Source organism: Tachysurus vachellii, chromosome 4 (assembly GCF_030014155.1).
Source record: "Tachysurus vachellii isolate PV-2020 chromosome 4, HZAU_Pvac_v1, whole genome shotgun sequence".
In the NCBI taxonomy this organism is placed as follows: domain Eukaryota; kingdom Metazoa; phylum Chordata; class Actinopteri; order Siluriformes; family Bagridae; genus Tachysurus; species Tachysurus vachellii.
In genome coordinates this window covers 9,503,236-9,521,926 of record NC_083463.1, presented here as the reverse complement: position 1 = coordinate 9,521,926, position 18,691 = coordinate 9,503,236, and the positions used below count along the sequence as shown (strand labels likewise).

The following is an 18,691-nucleotide window of genomic DNA, read 5'->3' as shown; positions in this document are numbered from 1 at the left end:
CACATAATCTTGGCAAACAGTAAACAGATTAAAAATTGTCATTTTTATTCAACAAAGGAAAACATTGAGTATTGATTTGGTGAAGTGTTCTGTAAGGAAACATTTCTATAATTGTTTATGGAAGGTTTTTTCCAGTGATTTCCAGATGTGTGCCTCTTTTTTTTTTAAATTAATTTCAAGGAAGAGAATAAGGCAAGTGATCAAACAATTGTTTATACAGTACTGTATCTGCTAGACATAAATGACAACCAGATTGATCTTATATCATCAATGTTTCACAACGTTAAATGTGTCTATAATGGATTGACACATTGGTGACTAGATGTCCAGTGATGCAACAAAGTTATGAAAAGTTTAACTTAATGCAGCGACTACCATTGGGACTGAAGACGGTGGGATGTGGTAGCTCAGTGGATAACGTGCTGGATTACAGATCATAAGGTTGTGCGGTCAAACTCAGGGTCCACCAAGGTCTACCAAGCTGTCACTGCTGGACCCTTTAGTAATGCCCTTAACCCTTAATTGCTCAGTTGTTAAAAAAAAAACTTTATTTTTTTTATTATACTTTATTATAAACTTTAAAAGATTAAAAACTAAGCTGGATAAATGCATCTGTCAAATGCCGTAAATGTAAGACAGTAGAGTGAACTTGATCTGGGGAAAGTGCACACACTGCTTGATGCATATATACACTGTTTAAATTTATTCACAAGCACTAAATCTCCCTCTAGAATGTTTTATTTTAGCATAAAGAAAACTGACTTGGAATGATATCTGTGCCACGCTTTGGAAACTAGTAGTCAGAAGTAGCCTACTTGCGGCGGTCAAATCATTGTATGTGTGAACATAGCATAACTGCTCAAAGCGATGTTTTGTTCATTAATAAATTATGAATTATAAATATTCTTTGAGAATAGTAAGATCCCAAGCTTATCTCTTTTACTTCAGTTAAATATACTTAAACAGATTTGTGTTGCCAGTAATCAGTTAAAAATAAATCACTGCCACAATCCTGATTTTCGGAATCAAGCGAAAAGGTTTATTTGGTTCAGAGATGTCAGATTCAGAACTGAATGCAGCATGTGTAATATTGCACAATAAAGAGAATTAAGGGGTTTGTTTTCTAATCTTTGTCTTGCATTTACAATATTGTGTCTATTTAAAGAAAGACAGATAGGGAGAGAGTCCAAATGCTGACAGAAGGGTACATAGTTCAGAGGTAGAGTAGTATTTGCTCAATTTAGACCTTTATTTGCCTGAAGCTCAGACATTGTGGGTTCACAAGCTTATTTAATTTTATGATAACAGATTATTTATAGCACAGTTATTGAAAAAAAGCAGTGTTGTTTCAAAAAATATATTACATATACTTTTCAAAATCACATTAGACTACATATTAATGGATTGTCAATGGTGGTAAAAAGTCTCACTGAGTCACGATAAAAATATTGAAATGGTTTGATATCAAACATGTCAGTGTTCTCAGTGTATAATGTACATGTGATATTCTGTACATGTACAATTTTCGCAAAGTCCTAAGCTGCAACTCTCCAAAAAATACATACACACACACACACACACACACACACACACACACACACACAAAACTGCAAGCACATCATTATTTAAGCCTGTACAGTCACTCAGAAACAGTTATAGGAACACTGATGAGAGAACATTCCAGAGAGAAAGGCAGCATAAGACACAACTTTTCACTAAAAACTGAAGAATAAAAATAGGAATGATTAAAACCTTTTTGAAGAAATGAACATTGTAATGAAGCTCTAAGTGATAACTGCTATACCGATGTGTAGAATTAACCATTAAAAATATCAGCGGTTTCCTTCAGTGGGTTGTGGCCCTTTGAGCGTCTCCTAGGTCTGTCGGGATCTTAGTGCTCAGAAGCGAGCTGATGTAAGGCCAGATCCTGTCCGTCTCTGTGTCCGAAAACATGTGCAGGATGCCTTTGGCCCTTTAAATAAACATTACAACTATAATGAACTTCAAGGTATTATCTACAACTGTAGTCATCACAAACGTGCTATTTTCATATAAACATTTCCCACAATTTTAATCAGTTTTAATTCCAGATAAAATGTTTATATGCAGCTCTTTTTGGTACATTTCCAGATCCTGGGATCTACACATGCAATAAGCAGCATTTATTGTCAGTGTTTCCACAGCAACAAGAAGTAAAAGCATCCTGTCAGCCTTATGTGTATACGCTTTAAATACATACAAGTTAGCAAAATGTCTAAAATTGATCCAAATAACCTCATGTTTATTTTTCAGTCCAATAAAATGTTGTAATGTAATGTTGTATTAAAGGTAACTTTTACTGGCCTCGATATCCAACTTGACCCAAATATTTTTATACTGTCGTTTTATGGATTATTACAAAGATTACCCACCTAGCTATATAGAAACCAATCCTACTTTGCTATCAGTCTAATGATTAGCATTGAGTTTATAATAGTTTATGATGAGTTTATGAGAATAATTAGCAAGAATTAGCAAGAATTGAGCTCTGTTGAATGCTCAATTCTTACTGGTCAGAATGTGTTTATTTTTTCTAACAACAGCAAATCAAAGGTTTATATTAATGTACTGCATCCAAAATGTTATCTCGTACAGGGACTTGTATGGAGGAAACTGAAAAAAAAGGATAAATGAAATGTGTAATTGTTGGAATGGTGAGGTTTTATGTGAGAAAACCTATTTTTTGAACAAAGTCTCCGGTGTCCCAATCTGAAACAGTTGTAACTTTAAGTTTCCTGATACAGAAAAGTTTTCAGGATGGAGTATTGAAGTACTAGTATTTTGTCCTAACTGATACAAGAAAACATAAAAATATAACTGTAGCTGTAATGAAAAACTCTTTGGGAAGCAACAGTGTGACATTCAGTCTAAAAATGCAAGATTTTAATTCCAGAAGTTTGAAAAGCAATAAAACAAAGCACTTCCTGTTATACCTCATTTGACAACCATTTTTAATTTTAGTGTCAGCTGCACTGAATCACAGTAATCTTATTCATTACACTGCATTCATTACACTGCGTTCATTACACTGCGTTCATTACACTGCGTTCATTACACTGCATTCATTACACTGCTATTGCTTAACCCCTAGTGCCTAATTCCAGCCCATACACCTCGACGTCATTCCACTCAGTTTCACTAGCAAACCTGACACGACCTGATAAGCTCTGGCCATTCAAGTCCAACTGAATGACACCACTGGTGAACTGAGTCATACTTGGCTGGGCTTTGGGTTTCCTTATACAAAGTTAAACCAGAGTGACTAAACTTGAGAGTAGCACAAAGCTTATTTCAGTAGGCTAAGAAGTTCAAGCTATACTTTTAATATTGGTCTTTTTCAGTGTACTGTAACTTGTCTCAGAAGTATAGGGCTGTACGGAGACTGATGATGCTTTTCTTTTATTCAGGGTTTTTGAGCCCTGATTACATTTGGTTGGAATGATGTAATTGGTACACTAGGGAAGATTTATTTTTTTTATTAATATTTGAACAATCTTTGTGGGCAACAAATAACTAGAGATTTTAAGTAAACGTTTGAATTACTGTCCTAGAATTTCCCCCGTTCCCGTTTCACTGTTAAGAAATAATAGTCACCAGGAAAGTACTGTATATTTAAAGAAAATTTAAAACAACATATTTACATAGTGTTATATATTTCCATGTAATTACTATTATTTTTTAATTTACTACATTATTACTCTGTGATTTTTTTTGCGTGTCCATACAGTTATTTCCTAGATTTGAACCATGCTTGTTTACCTGGTTACTGATTTTAAATGTTTAATCATGTCCGGTGTTTTACTTACATTTTTAAGAATAGTGGTTTGTCTTTTGCCATAATCGAGGATTTATCATTAAGCACCAAATTTAAGAGACTGCACTAAGAGAAGTGGATATTCCAATATATTTAAAGAAAAAAACAAACCCAAAAACATATTTACTCTCATATATTTCCATGTAATTACTATATTTTTGACAGTATTTGTTAATGTAATTATATTTAGAATAACATAATTATCTGATTATAATAATCTGATAATAATTAGATTTTTATAATTGTGTATATTCCAGATGATTCCAGATGATCAGTGCCAGCAAGTCACATGACCATGTGACGTCCCTCAAAGCCTCCTCATTAGCACCCCTATTATAAGTTCTAGTTTTGGTGTGTACGCAAATAACTCTTGTTGTGTGGATGCTTTTGCCTTGTTTCCACTGGCCCTTGGTTGGTTTGTTTTGTACTTGCCTTCACCTCCAGAATGTTACATTCATCCCATAAACACATACTTTAGACTAAAACAGCCTTGATAATTGATATGACAAAGCCTCTAAACATATGTTTCCATTGTGCTTTTTGATTGCACACAGTTTATTTTTGTGATGTTAATGCACTACTGAAATACTCACACATCACTCATTTGCAGTAAGAGCGTAGGGACTCTGACTATGACTTTTGGATTTCCCCATTTGATGCCTACACTCGCATGTCACAGATGTCTCTGTGGCATATGAAGAAGTGGTGACAGCACACCATATTTGTGCTATAGTACATATTTTAGTCACAACAATTTCTTATTTGACTTTCTACTAAACCTATTAAATGTACTGTACATTTTCAGTGAAGTGGAGAACAACTTCGGTTTTCTCTAGTTTGTGGAAAAGTACTTAATTTCCAAAACATGTTTCTTCTTTTACATGATTTTTAATTATGTCTGGTACAAATATGTGGTCTTGTTTTGGGGGAAAAAATAAGCTTTTTCTATTATTTACCTAGAAAAAAAGAGAAGTGAAATGCATTGTGAAAAATTGTGAGATGGATGTTCCTCTAACAACTGAATCTGATATTATAAATATATATATATATATATATATATATATATATATATATATATATATATATATATATATATATATATATATATATGTGTGTGTGTGTGTGTTAATTCTAAAAAAAATAAATATCTTCTAAATAAGAACATTAAGCAAAGGTGGTTTATTTGTTTATTTATTTTTTTTATTTTTTCATTGATTGATTTTTTTTTTTTACTTGTTGCTTAATTATCTGACTCTGTAGCCCGTCTATGAATTATTTTAGGCATACACGATCCCCCAAATATTTCACCCACCTCCTTTGGACACAAGCCATAGCACAAGGTAAATGCAGTCTAAAAGTACTGGCTAAGTGGCACCTAATCTTCTCTGAAACTTAATGATGACAGGAGTAACCAACCTCCCCGTTTTTTTCTTCATTATGAAAAACATTATGAGTATCACATAACAGATATAAATAGCTCCAAGCCACACCTCTTACTGACTTGCCCCTCATTACATTGTGCAAGACAGCAGCAGGTTACACTTTGTTTTAATACCCTGTTTGTTTTTCTTGGCATGGTTCTAATGCTACAGTGCATAAAATCATTAAAAATTGACTTGTGTGGCTTTGCATGGCTAACTGAACATAGTAGAATAGTTACATTACAATGTGGCCACTGTGCAGAACCGATATTCTAGTCTATACCTGACTACTCAACTCTGCAGGCTATATAAGCAATGTTAGATTACAACTAAGAAATTATAGATTAAAATTGCATTGCATCGTTTTAAATGAACACAGAACACAGAGGTGAAAATTAACGTCTGTGTGAAAGTTTTTACATTTACAGCGTTTGGCAGACGTCCTTATTTTATTTATACAGCTGAGCATATGAGGGTTGGGACCCAGGAGTGGCAGCTTGGTGGCCCTGGGATTCAAACTCACATCCTTCCAATCAGTAGGCTAACACCTTAACCACTGAGATACCACTTCCCCTCTCTGTGGTTAAATTATCTTACGTCAATATTTTCCAAAGTTGTTAGAATTTTGCTGTGATTTTTTTACACTCTGTCATAATGGCTACCAGTAAATACAGGAAGTTTTGTCATTCTAGTGTGGGTGGAAACTACTAAATGAAGCCTGGTACAACATGTCCTGCATTGTGGACTAATCTCTTCTATATCAGGTACACAAGGAAGTGAGACAGATTAGGCAGAAGAGCTTATTATCATGAACATGATCATAAAATGACTCATGAGTTAAAGAAATAATGCAATAATGTAAAATAATGTAATTTTTTTTAGATTTACTGTATAGTAGGTATTTTTCAGAGGGTTGCCACATTTTAAGTTCTCCCAAGCTCTCACCCCAAGTCTCTCTTCCCAAACTCTGTACTTTTTTTGCGTGTCCATACAGTTATTTCCTAGATTTGAACCATGCTTGTTTACCTGGTTACTGATTTTAAATGTTTAATCATGTCCGGTGTTTTACTTGTGCGCTCGTTTGTAACCTTTAAATTTCAAACAGTTGTTTGTCTTTTGCCATAATCGAAGGTTTATAATTAAGCACCAAATTTAAGAGACTGCACTGAGAAGAAAATGTACTGTATGATATGCTGCTGTTTGATTAGCTGAAGATTCAATTCAATTAAATTTCATTTGTATAGCACTTTTAACGATGGACATTTTCTCAAAGCAGCTTAACGGAAATATAAAAAATTCAGAATAAAAATGATCAAATTTAAAATTCAATTTGAAACTTTGTGAAGTTGGCACTAAAAAACATTTTTTTTAATAATTGTTAATTGATTTAATTGTACGGATATTTTATTGATTTTACTTAAAATGTTTCTTGAATCTATAATATTTCTAAAATTAAATCCTGATTATGGCTGATCAGGATCGGACAGTAGCTGTATAATCTACTCTTTCCAAATGTGTGAGATTTATTTCGATTTAATTTGTCAAATAAATCTTTATTTAAATTAATATAACTGTGATAGTTATTTAATTCAGGAGAACATTACCATTGCATCTTCTTGCATTTTTGATCATGTACAGTTTCTCTGAGAAGCTGTGATTTTATCACTGATTAAAAATTCTCATCAAACTTGTGTGGCTTATTAATTAAAACCTTTTGTAAAATTCATACTGTAATTGTTGGAAGCCAGTTTAAAAACTCCAAGCTTTTGCCACAGAGTGAGCACTTCAGTAAACATACCTGTATAAATCTATGACCGGCTTTGCCACATCTTTGTAGTGCCTCAATCTGGCAACCAGAGCCTCTGGTTTATCATCTTCATGTTGAATCAATGGCTCTCCACTGATATCATCCATTCCCTAGGAAAAGAAACACATAGAATACATGGGGCTTGTTGTAAAAGTTCTGGAAACGCTGTTAAATCTGAGCGGTTAGGACGTAAGTGCTCTAAATTTAAATGATAACATGAATTTCTTTTGCACAGATGTTCCATAACTTTATCTATAAATAGTTACGTATGAGACTACAGAGATATTTGTCCACTATATCAGTGGAAGTCATAGTAAAAGTATCATGAACTCGCAGATTTGTAAAATTCGACGGTTCTTGGAACAGCCAGAAACAGATTGTTACAAACAGTACACACTCGTGCCTATTTTAGTGCCTTTTGGTATTTGGTATTCACTGCTTATATTTTATGAATATTATGCAATTTCATACAAGCTGTATGCGGTAACTATTTTATGACCTGCAATATAACCCATAAAGAGAACCCCATGGAATTTAACCTCAATTTTACACACCGACATTGTCTCTGATCCTTGAACCCTTTGAATAACTAATATTCCATATTCATGTTATATATAACATACAAACATCCATATAATATTCCCTATTGTGGTCAATTTTCATCCACAAGCTAGTTCATCTTTTCAAGCTACTGCTTATGAAACATCACATGAAAAGAGGAGAGCTGAATACTCTTGGAGAGAAGAACTATCTGCCCTCTTATATAGATTACATTTGCACTGTTACAGAAGAGTCACATAAACATCACATGCAACTAATGATATGACAATCTAATAACTTTTTGTCGTTCAATTTTCAATTCTAAAAGAAACGTTTTTTTTTTAATGAAAAACAAGAATTATTTCAATCATCTATTAATAATAAACATTTTCCCATTTTTTTTCTTTTTGTTGCACAAAACAAAGAAAATCACTACAAAACAAAACAGAAAAATATCTAAATGTATTAGATGGGAAGATGATACAAGAAGTAGGCACAATTTGGTGCAATAAAATATCTTAGTCCGAGATCAACTGACAATGGCTGTGTAACTTTACACTAACATTAGTTTAGGTACGGCAAAAAAAAGGTTTGTCCTCTCTGTTATTATCAGAGTACATGGTCAAACAATATGGGGAAACACTGGGGCTTTCCACAAAAAACATAAGAAGATTTTTTGCTGAAAGAAACTTGAGTGCTCTCTCTATGACTCACCATTGGAATTTGTGTATTGAAAAGTTAACACAGAGGTAAGATGTCACAATTCTTTACTAGTTTGATTACTTTGTTTATCTGATGTACTAAAAATAGTTTATCCATCATAGCATGTACACTTCATATAGTACACTTATTGATCATTATTTTTGGAAACAGACCTGTTTGTGGTCACAAATTGTTTAAACCATAATGTCACATTTCTTTGGCTTCTTATGTGTAATTTAAGAACATAACAGCTGTTAAAATTCACCATCATGTGAAAAGGTTCTGAAATGTATATGATTTTCTGTTAGCGCATCCATCTTCCATCACAGATTTGACCCATTGTGTGTTCAAAATATTAAGTGATTTTATAATTTTTTTTTCCTTCTCAGGAAACAAACAATTCATCCTGTTTCATGGCTGTCAGATTGGATAAAATCACAGACAACACCGCTTCTCACTGTGCAGAACAGAACAGGAAAGGAGAGACATTTACCTGGACACGGGGAGGATTAAAGCACATGTTGTACACCCTCCCACTGGCTGGGTGAATCCAGCGATGACGCAATCTTTCCTTCAGTGTCTCTAGAGGGATGTTAAGACTAATGACAATGTCGAGCTCACAGGTACTGTTCAGAGCCTTGGCCTGGGCTAGGGTCCGGGGAAAACCTAGTGGGTATGACGAGACTTTAAAACTTATAACATATAACTTATAACTTATAACTTTGCATAACAAATCAAGTTAGGTTTGCTGCTGTTATGTGATTGCTACAAGGCTCCTGTCAGTGAAAAAAGATTCATAGAATGGATTTTAGTCTCTTCTTTTCTCTTCTGTACAGGATAGGGAATGCATGAGATAAATATATAAACTCTAGCATTCAAGCTATTGTTCAGAAAAGTGAGACTAAACAGTCCCTGAATTCAAAACGGAGATCAAGGCTGCTGGAGATACAAAATCAGCAGAATTGATAAGCTTCCCATTAGTTTAACATGAGGTCTTTAAGGAATTTTTTATCAGGTTCAGTTGCCGTGACTACCAAACAACAAAAAGACATTCCTCTACAAAATTTTACCATATTTTACACCACTGCACTTCATAAGCAATAAAATGCAGTCATTAGATCATTGAAAATACGCCATACATTTAAATACAAGATTATAATGGAGTGTATTCTGACTTGATCTGTTTTACAGTTCAAGAGAAACCAGGCTTCAGTGTTTACAAACCTTGGAGTAGATCAGGCTGAGGCTGTGTCAACTTGTTTCTAGGTCAGACACCACCCTCTTCGCTCTGCCAATGTTTTATATTTGATCTTTTATTGATTGAAGGCATTTAACTAAACACACAGTATGCTTTTTGACTGTACTGGCTGCCATGTGTTGGATTTACTTGCTAGAGAGGTTGTTTAACAGGGAGTCTTATTTATAAGCAAATTTATAATTTATTTATAAGCATGTGCCACTATCACAGTATTTCTGATGTGCTCAGCTAAAGCTTGTAACTCAAAAATTCTGACCCCTACAAGGAAAAATTACAAAAAATCCCTGAATTTGAATTCTTTCCCAGAAATGCAGAGTTCAGCATATGATGTCATGACAATATGGCTGCTCAGACATGATAGTACATGATAGTAAAGAAATGTGTGTGTGTGTGTGTGTGTGTGTGTGTGTGTGTGTGTGTGTGTGTGTGTGTGTGTGTGTGTGTGTGACAGAATAAAGGCTTCTATTGTACATTGACCATACAGGGCATTGTTTTGAGAAAACAAATATATCATAAATTAATCATCACTAATGTTGATAACAAAAACATTGTGGCATCCATGTTTTTTTCCATGCAAACCAGACATCCAATTTCAGACACCACACTACCAAGGCATTAGTAGCTACAGAAGCTAGAAGCTATAGTTTTGCTTTTAAAAGCACTAACAAAATCAGTCAATTGCTATACCAAGTAAGAGATATGTTATACAAGCATTCAGTCCTTAAATATTCATTAACAGTTTTTCAAATATCAAAATGCTTGAAGATATTACCTAAAAATAACAGAGTGGGATTTGTAATGTTTGGATTTTTCAAATGTTTGTTTGTGCACAAAATATTTAAATTCAGGCAGGGAAATGATTTATAATCACACTATCTATCAACCAGATGAGGTTGGGTTCCCTTTTGAGTCTGGTTCCTCTCGAGGTTTTTTCATCATATTGCCTCAGGGAGTTTTGCCTTACCACCCTCATCTATGGCATGTTTATTTGGGATACACTGATAAACTTATCGTTTTTGTCTTTATATTTATATAATTTATATATTTCTTTAAAGGTGCTTTGTAAATGTACGTTGTTGAAAGTTCTATATAATTCAAATTGAACTGAATTAAAATTATTGCTAAATTAACGTCTTGTAATGATGTCCTGGCAAAAATGCACCTAAAATAAATAAATAAATAAATAAATAAATAAAATATTGTAGTTGAAATAAAATACTTAAACATAATCAAGATTTATTTTCAAAATATTTTTCTTGGACCTGTCTTGAGGCAACCACAATAAGAATCGAAACAACAAGTCGCCCCACTTGCAGAATAATGGACTTCAGAAGATTGCTAGCTTGGAGGCAAAAAAGATTCAATTGGGTATAAAGTATCTGTTCAAGTCAAAACACTCCTGAATGTATAATCATGGACTCAGAACTGACATGCCAACTTTTCTTTCTTTCTTTCTTTTTTTCTTTCTTTCTTTCACACACCCTCAAATTGGAATAAAATAATTGGTTCCTTACAGTATAGCATTTTTCCATCACCGTTCATTTTTCCCTCTCACAAACATTAATAAGACAAAACTTATGTTACTGAGAAAATGGAAAGTGCTAAAGTCCTCAGTGCTAAAGACTCTTTTAGCTCAAAAGTTAAAGCTTTACCTCTGATTATTACAATTTGGTAAATGTGAAATAACCTGCTCACAGAAAGCTTCAACTTGCATTTGCATTTGTGTATAGGTTTTTCTTTGTTAATTAAATAAAATCTTTGTGATCCACTTATTGTTAGGGCTTGATTATGTAGAGCATCTACCATACACATCCCTGTCAGTTTGCTGTTACTATGGAAACAATAACATCTGGTATTTGAAAAAGACTTCAAGCTGTGGTTTGACTTTCTGGGTTGCCATTATAGAAAATTAATCAGCATCTTCTAACCAATTAGAATCATGAATTTTACAGTGCTGTGGTATTATAAAGGGAAGAAATTGAACCTTGAACCAGAAAACCGGAAGTAGCAGAAGATTAGTGCCAACGTAATTGTTGTCTTACTTGTTCGTCTAATCCTAGTGATTGTTCCTGTGCAATTGAGCAAATTGTTTATCCAGGCTTGATGAAACATTGCAACACTTTTTTCCTTGCCAGAATATATTTGCCTTGCAAAATGGCTCAATGTTTAATTGCCGAATCAAGGATAAATTCATGAAACATAAGTAACTGTGAGTATCAACAAATTCTCAACCCTGAAATACAGGACATGCAGTTTTTATTCTTTTTTCTATAAAACTTTGACAAAAAATGCTTTCAGTCCATTCTGGAATGTTATTTAATTTGCTGTACTGAAGCCTAGTGAATACACCATGACCCTAGTGTGACGTGGTAGCCTACTGGTTAAGCCGTTGAATTACTGATTGGAAGGTTTTGAGTTCGAATCCCAGGTCCACCAAGGTGCTACTGCTGGGCCCCTGAGAAAGGCCCTTAACCCTCAGTTATTTATTTTGAAATAAAAATGTAAGTCACTCTGAATGCAGGTGTCTACTAAATGCTGTAAACGTAACTATTGCTCATAGATCACCTGATACACTGTGCAATAGAAAACACCTTTTACCGTTTTAATGTGAGGTAAAAATGAACTGTATGATAATGATATTCTCAGTATACTTTGAAGATCCTAGAAAAATCCTGAAAACTACAAATACAAATGATTCTATTAAAAACACATATTTTGAATGACATAACTTTAAAGTTCTATAAATGAATCATATATTTTTCTATCGTACCATCCAATAGCCAGCTATGGCGCGTCATCTCCTCTACCCTGGGAAGCATCAAGCGGGTCATCACATGGTCTGGCACCAAAGCACCATTCTCTATGTAGGTTTCAGCCAAAACTCCAGCCTCTGAAAGAACAGATTAGATTAACACTGACCAATATTATGACTTCATATTCCAGGGACTGGATCCACTGAAGCTTTGACCATGATAGAGATATTACTAAAGACGAATAAATGAATTTGAAAATTAATTTCTAATTCAAAAATTCAATTAAAAGTAAACCTTTTCCAAAGCTATTGTCTCTCAGTGTTAGTGATAGCACTGCATTAGTTTCAGACAGCAACTCTTTTAGACATACTGAATGACTTCAAATTGAACTTGACCTCAAGATACCTTCAGAAAATGTAGAATTTTTGCTTGGTGTTTTTTTTTAAAGGTGCCTTAGGTATAATTAGTCGTTTTGTTTTCTTTAAGACGAAGCCTTTAAGAAGATAAATTCGACATATGAATACATCTTTTTCACTCCTTGATGCAGAAGAAGAAGAAGAAGAAGAAGAAGAAGAAGAAGAAGAAGAAGAAGAAGAAGAAGAAGAAGAAGAAGAAATGAGTGAATATATACAATTAAAGTTTTAAATTAATTAAAAAAAATTAACTTAAAATTTAAAATATTATATATCTTTCCCTATCCCTATCCCTATCTGTGTAAACTTGTGCAACAAACTAAAACTACTTGTGCAACAAACTAAAAAAAGGGCACAGGGCCAAAATAGGACCAACTTTTAATCCCAATTCAGCCTCATGTTTACATGTTTACACGTTATTAGATTTTAGGATTAGATTTCAATACTAAAAACTTTTAAATGAAAAATAAATAAATGACAGAGAGACATTTCTTGGATGGTGTGTTTACACTCCCCCTTTTACATAATACTGAATAAATTCACATTTTTTCTAGAACCTTTGGGATTTTCTGTAAAGTTCGTGCCAACATTTGTACCATTCCTACTGTAACTGTGGTCTATTTCGGATCTATAATGCGCATGTTTGGGAAGTAGAAAAAAGCCGTTTTTTTGTGCGTGTGTGTGTTTTTTTTTTTGTGCTGCTTCTTCTTACTGAAATTTAAGGTGGCGCACTAAGGTGGAGTACTTTTCCACGGTTGCGTGTTTTTCTGCACGCACTCACACACTGCTGTAGCTATAGATGATGTTATATGTGGGGTTTAAAAGCACGCACCCGTTTTCGCCGCGATGTTCTCGCGCAGGAAATCACCGCTGGACAGATGTTTCAGGCCAAAACTGCTTGCCACCCGCTCCGAAATGGTGCCTTTCCCAGAGCCCGGTGGACCCAAGATCACGGCTCGGAACAGCTTAGACATGTCCTTCAAACACCTGGACAGAATAACAAGTTCTCCATCAGATCTTTATCTACTGTACATGCACCGTTACTTCAGTGCACTTTTTACTTCTGTGCAGAGAGAGAGAGAGAGAGAGAGAGAGAGAGAGAGAGAGAGAGAGAGAGAGAGAGAGAGAGAGACTTTACATTTTCTTAGGAGTGAAAGAAAAACAGACAGAGTTGAGAAAGAAAGGGGAGAGAGAGAGCGAGAGAGAGAGAGAGAGAGAGAGAGAGAGAGAGAGAGAGAGAGAGAGAGAGAGAGAGAGAGAGAGAGAGAGACCTTACATTTTCTTGGGAGTGAAAGAAAAACCAGACAGAGTTGAGAAAGAAAGAAGAGAGAGAGAGAGAGAGAGAGAGAGAGAGAGAGAGAGAGAGAGAAGCAAAAAAAACAAAAAAACTAACCCGCCCCCAACCTGATGTGCAGTTTATGAGTTTTTCACAAGAAAAAAAAACAATCCAGGATTTTGCTACAGAGACTAAGGCGTTTATACCCGACGTCCACCCACCAGGGCAGAGATGGAGGGGGTTTCATCTTTCTCTGCAAATGAATGGACGAGAAAAAGAAACGCCCTATTTTTTAGTGCCTCCCAGCTCATAACACAGGAGAACTCAGGAACGCAAAGGATCGTGGTAGTTGTAGTTCTTCAGAGTTCAGAAAGGAACCTTCACTCCATGTTTACAACCTCTCAGGGAGAGAGACAGGGAAAGATGAAAAAATGGACATTATACCTATATCTAGAAGTCTTACACACGTGTAATTCTGTAACACAAAGGTCTTCGCAAAATTTCTAAATTAAAATTTTACATCCATTACATTGACCATTGACCGCTTCAGTGCAAAAGTGCTCTTTTTCTGCTGAAAGACAGGACAAAAACAGCCAGTCTGCTCTTGGCTTCTCCAGTGTACAGCTGATTACATCTGTTACAGAAGAGGAAGTCAACAAGTCGTCCTGTGCTGATGTATGTGGGGTGACGGGTGGAAAAAATGGCTTTGAATTTAGTAATTAGTTTTTATTACTAAATACTTTTTACTTTTTAAAGTTTACTCCTGACAAGCAGATTGTCTCGGATGTTTTTTTTATCTCTTCTGTAAGACATGAGAGGAGGCGCCTTAAAGAGACAAGCCGACCTACATGACTTGCATGTTAATTCAGCATGTGATCTTATTTTGTAATAATTCTGAACTGACTTTTTTTGGACTATTTTCAATCCAATGCTGTTACTACACACTGTTAGAGTAATAAATGGGAAGTCTGTGTTTTATCTACATGTGAGAGCAATGCAGCAGCTCTCTAATGCTTTCATTTCTCCAGTGGTCTCTGTCATCTTCATCTGCGCGCTCTTCACAAAATTATACAGTTCCAAAGCTTTAACTCATCTTGCCCCTCATTATGTAGATCAATAACTAGCCGACCTTTGAGCTCTGCTATAACTCAAAATATAGCTGCTTTGGAGAGTTTGGAGTCTATAACCTTTGCTGCGGGTACAATTTCTATGTTGGCCATTTTATTAATATGATATTGAACAAAAGTAAGAAAAGATAAACTCTCTAACTCACACACACACACACACACACACACACACACACACATATAAAATTCATTTCAATTCAATTCATTTGTATAGAGCTTTTTACAACTGATATCGTTTCAAAGCGTCTGAGGTGACGCAGGTGACTGTGGGGAGGAAAAACTCCCTTTAATGGAAGGGAGAAACCTAGAGAGGAACCAGACTCAAAGGGGAACCTCATCCTCATATGGGTGACACTAAAGGGTGTGATTATAAATATACAGTCTGATAAATGCTGTACTGATGAGGAGGTTGTTGTCCTCAAAGACCACATGTAGCTGGAATCTCCTCTTTAGTATAGCAGAGTCTAACTGGAGCTGGTAGATCTCTAGATGCCTCAGGATCCTCACAGAGTCGGCCTTATGTCAGTGAAGGTCCAGAATCTTCATGGCACAGAAGACAATCTGAGCTGGTATCTTGGTCATTCAAGATATACAGGTGAATGACAGGTGTCTCGTCCAATGATCGGTAAGTTTCCATTCAAAAACGATACCTACCGTTTCCGGGTTGTCTGACTTGTCCTTGTGTTTTCGGATTTGTTAATGTGTTTTCGGATTTGTTAATGTGTTTTCGGATTTGTTAATGTGTTTTCGGATTTGTTAATGTGTTTTTGGATTTGTTAATTTGTCTTCGGAATTGTTAATTTGTTTTCGGATTTGTTAATGTGTTTTCGGATTTGTTAATGTGTTTTCGGATTTGTTAATGTGTTTTCGGATTTGTTAATGTGTTTTCGGATTTGTTAATGTGTTTTTGGATTTGTTAATTTGTCTTCGGATTTGTTAATGTGTTTTCGGATTTGTTAATTTGTTTTTGGATTTGTTAATGTGTTTTCGGATTTGTTAATTTGTTTTGCACTTCTTGGCCACCGTACTAAAGTGATAAGTTTTTAATCTACAAAGTGTGTATTTAAATGTATTTAAAGTGTGTCTGAGCCCCGAACACCATCAGGATTATTTCATTATTATAATCATATATGTATATAAATATGTTATATATTATAATTATATATGTATAGATATGTTATATATTATCATCAAATGTGTATATAAATATGATATATATTACCATCATATATGTATAGATATATGTTATATATTACCATCATATATATAGATATATGATATATATAAACATCTGGAACCAAATTCCACACTTGGCCAATAAACCTGCTCCTGATTCTGATTATATAAATATGGGTTTTTATTTTTTTTACCATTCTTGTCGTGCTACAGGTTTAAATCCGCTCCCATGTTTTTACTTAAATAAATTGTGGCGCATGTAATCGACTCGAGCCTATTCTGCCCGGGTGACGTCACAATGGGGCAGATGTGCGCGCGACGCGATTTCAGGCACGTGCGCGCCTTGACAACATTTTATGCCAGGTGATTTTTTTTCTCTTTTTTTTCCTTCTTCTTCTTTTACAGCCTCATACAGGACAATAACCGGAGTATTTTCCACAAGAAGGACCCTGGTGCACTTCGAGCTTCGGCACCCGGAAGCCTGCTGATTTAATTTCGTCACATGGCTCAGAGATTTTTAATAACAACAACAAAAATGGCGCCGCGTCACGTTGCGCTGCTCGGTTTGAGCTACTGCGTCATTTAAAGATATTCATGTAAACACGAGAGCCGAGCAGGAAAACAAGCCCGGGTGAGTATCAGGACAAGCTGATAGATGTAGACTTTATCTTGTTACACTGACAATGTAGTGTTTTGTGTCTTTATGGATATATGTGATGTTTATTTTGAACGTGTCAGAGGGGTGTGTTTGTGTGTGTGTGTGTGTGTGTGTGTGTGTATGTGTGCGCGCGCGAGACTGGGCGTTAGCAGATAAGAACACAGAGCGTGTAGTAATAACGCTTTACTAATGACTTAAGCTAATGATCCTTGTGCTAATCTTTTATTAAGCTTTGCAAAAAAAAAACAAAAAAAAAACAAACATACACACGTTTTAGACACATTTAATAGATCATAACATCCCATGCATGGCATTCCAGCATGCTTTTATATCAAGATATCAAGATATCTGAGGCTTCACATGACCTACTAATATATAACAACATTTTTTTTTAGTTGTTTGTTTTATTGTTGTTATAATTTTGCATCGATTTGATGTTTATAAACACATATAAGCAACAAATGAAGGAGGTAGAGAAAATAAATAACTGCAACGTGGTAAATGCATGGAGGAATTTTAATTATTTGTTACTTAGCCACTGTTTAAATGTTGTGCAGATATTTTATGCTTGATGTTAGGTCATTTTGGCAGGTTGTGAAGTCGTCTCGTGACAGTAAACCCCTAACGAGCTGATCGACTTGTTTACAAGAAGAGATTTGCGCTGAGGGAGGGGGGGGTGTGGGCGGTGCTAAGATGAGCGCCCAAACGCGATTGGACGAGGCGGAGGGCGGAGGGCGGAGCCTACATGATAACAACAAGCTGGACGTGACAGAGGGTGGAGAGGTTTGTGAGTTATCTGTTGGTGTATATTGTGATGTTTACAGTCTGAGTGCATAAGAAAAAAAGAAAAATAAGAAAAATAAAAATAATTATCGCATTTCTTTACAGCAGATAACAACCCTGATTAAATTGTAAAATAATTGGCATTTTTTCAGCATTTTTTCTGAATATTTGTAGCATGCGAATGTTACGTATTATGTTACGTTACGTATTATGTTCAGTTTGCTTCTTAGCAGTGAATATATTGTTTATGGATTTATTAATATACTTATATATACTATACTTTTGGATAGATAAAATAGAGAATAATTTGGAAAATACCCAACTATAAATATAGTAAAGAAGAGTTAAAGATGCAAAACTACTTCACATGCCTGGGTATGTTCCTGGTAGCAAAGGTTTGTAAACAGATAAGAGTGCAAGACATGGATGTGGTGGAATAGTGTAGATTCACTTATTCATTTTATTTAATGTGAAAAGCTGATGATTTATATTTCACCACTGATTTTATTCTCAAGTCCAAATAACCTTTGTAATATAAATAAGTGGTATATAGCATATTTCCAAGAAGCATTTTTTTATGTACATGTTAAGTACAGAAAATGAGTCAAACACATTAAGCTTATTGCTAATTTATTTTCTTGCATAGGAAATAATTGTTTAATGATTAAAAACAACTGGTAATGTTCACCTAAACAGAACAAAAGGATTAAAAACGTGTTGTATGAAATATTCAGATTTTTAAATAAAAAAATTTTACATTTTAAAAGTTATACTTTTCCTCTTTTGAGTTTTTAAACATTGCATCAGTTTTTATTTACTTAATCCTGTCTACAGAGCATGTTCATTTTCATCAATCGTACGTCCCCTCTATGTAAGTCTCATGCTGTATAAAGTATGGCAGAAGGTGAGGTATCTGATGAAGAA

At 34.7% G+C, this 18,691-nt stretch overlaps 1 protein-coding gene across 4 annotated transcripts; it reads right to left on the bottom strand.

Annotated features, from left to right (window-relative positions):
- Positions 1-1,013: 1,013 nt before the first annotated feature.
- ak4 (adenylate kinase 4) lies at positions 1,014-14,231 on the bottom strand. Of its 4 annotated transcripts, none has more exons than XM_060867618.1 (6): positions 14,152-14,231; positions 13,580-13,734; positions 12,352-12,471; positions 8,817-8,989; positions 7,073-7,191; positions 1,014-1,972 (listed from the first exon to the last, which is right to left on the bottom strand). In XM_060867618.1, exons 2-6 carry the CDS (start codon positions 13,719-13,721, stop codon positions 1,846-1,848), a joined length of 681 nt encoding a protein of 226 aa, XP_060723601.1. In that variant the 5' UTR covers positions 13,722-13,734; positions 14,152-14,231; the 3' UTR covers positions 1,014-1,845. The 4 variants fall into 4 exon arrangements, with proteins under 4 accessions (XP_060723601.1, XP_060723602.1, XP_060723600.1 ...); XM_060867619.1 differs by having other exon boundaries at positions 14,141-14,227; XM_060867617.1 differs by lacking the exon at positions 14,152-14,231 and adding an exon at positions 14,024-14,107.
- Positions 14,232-18,691: the final 4,460 nt, after the last annotated feature.

Coding starts and splice junctions, on each gene's coding strand:
- ak4 (XM_060867617.1), bottom strand. Junction 7,192..8,816: donor TTAATCCTCCCCGTGTCCAG/GTAAATGTCTCT, acceptor TTCTTTTCCTAG/GGAATGGATGATATCAGTGG. Junction 1,973..7,072: donor CCGGTCATAGATTTATACAG/GTATGTTTACTG, acceptor GTTTATTTAAAG/GGCCAAAGGCATCCTGCACA.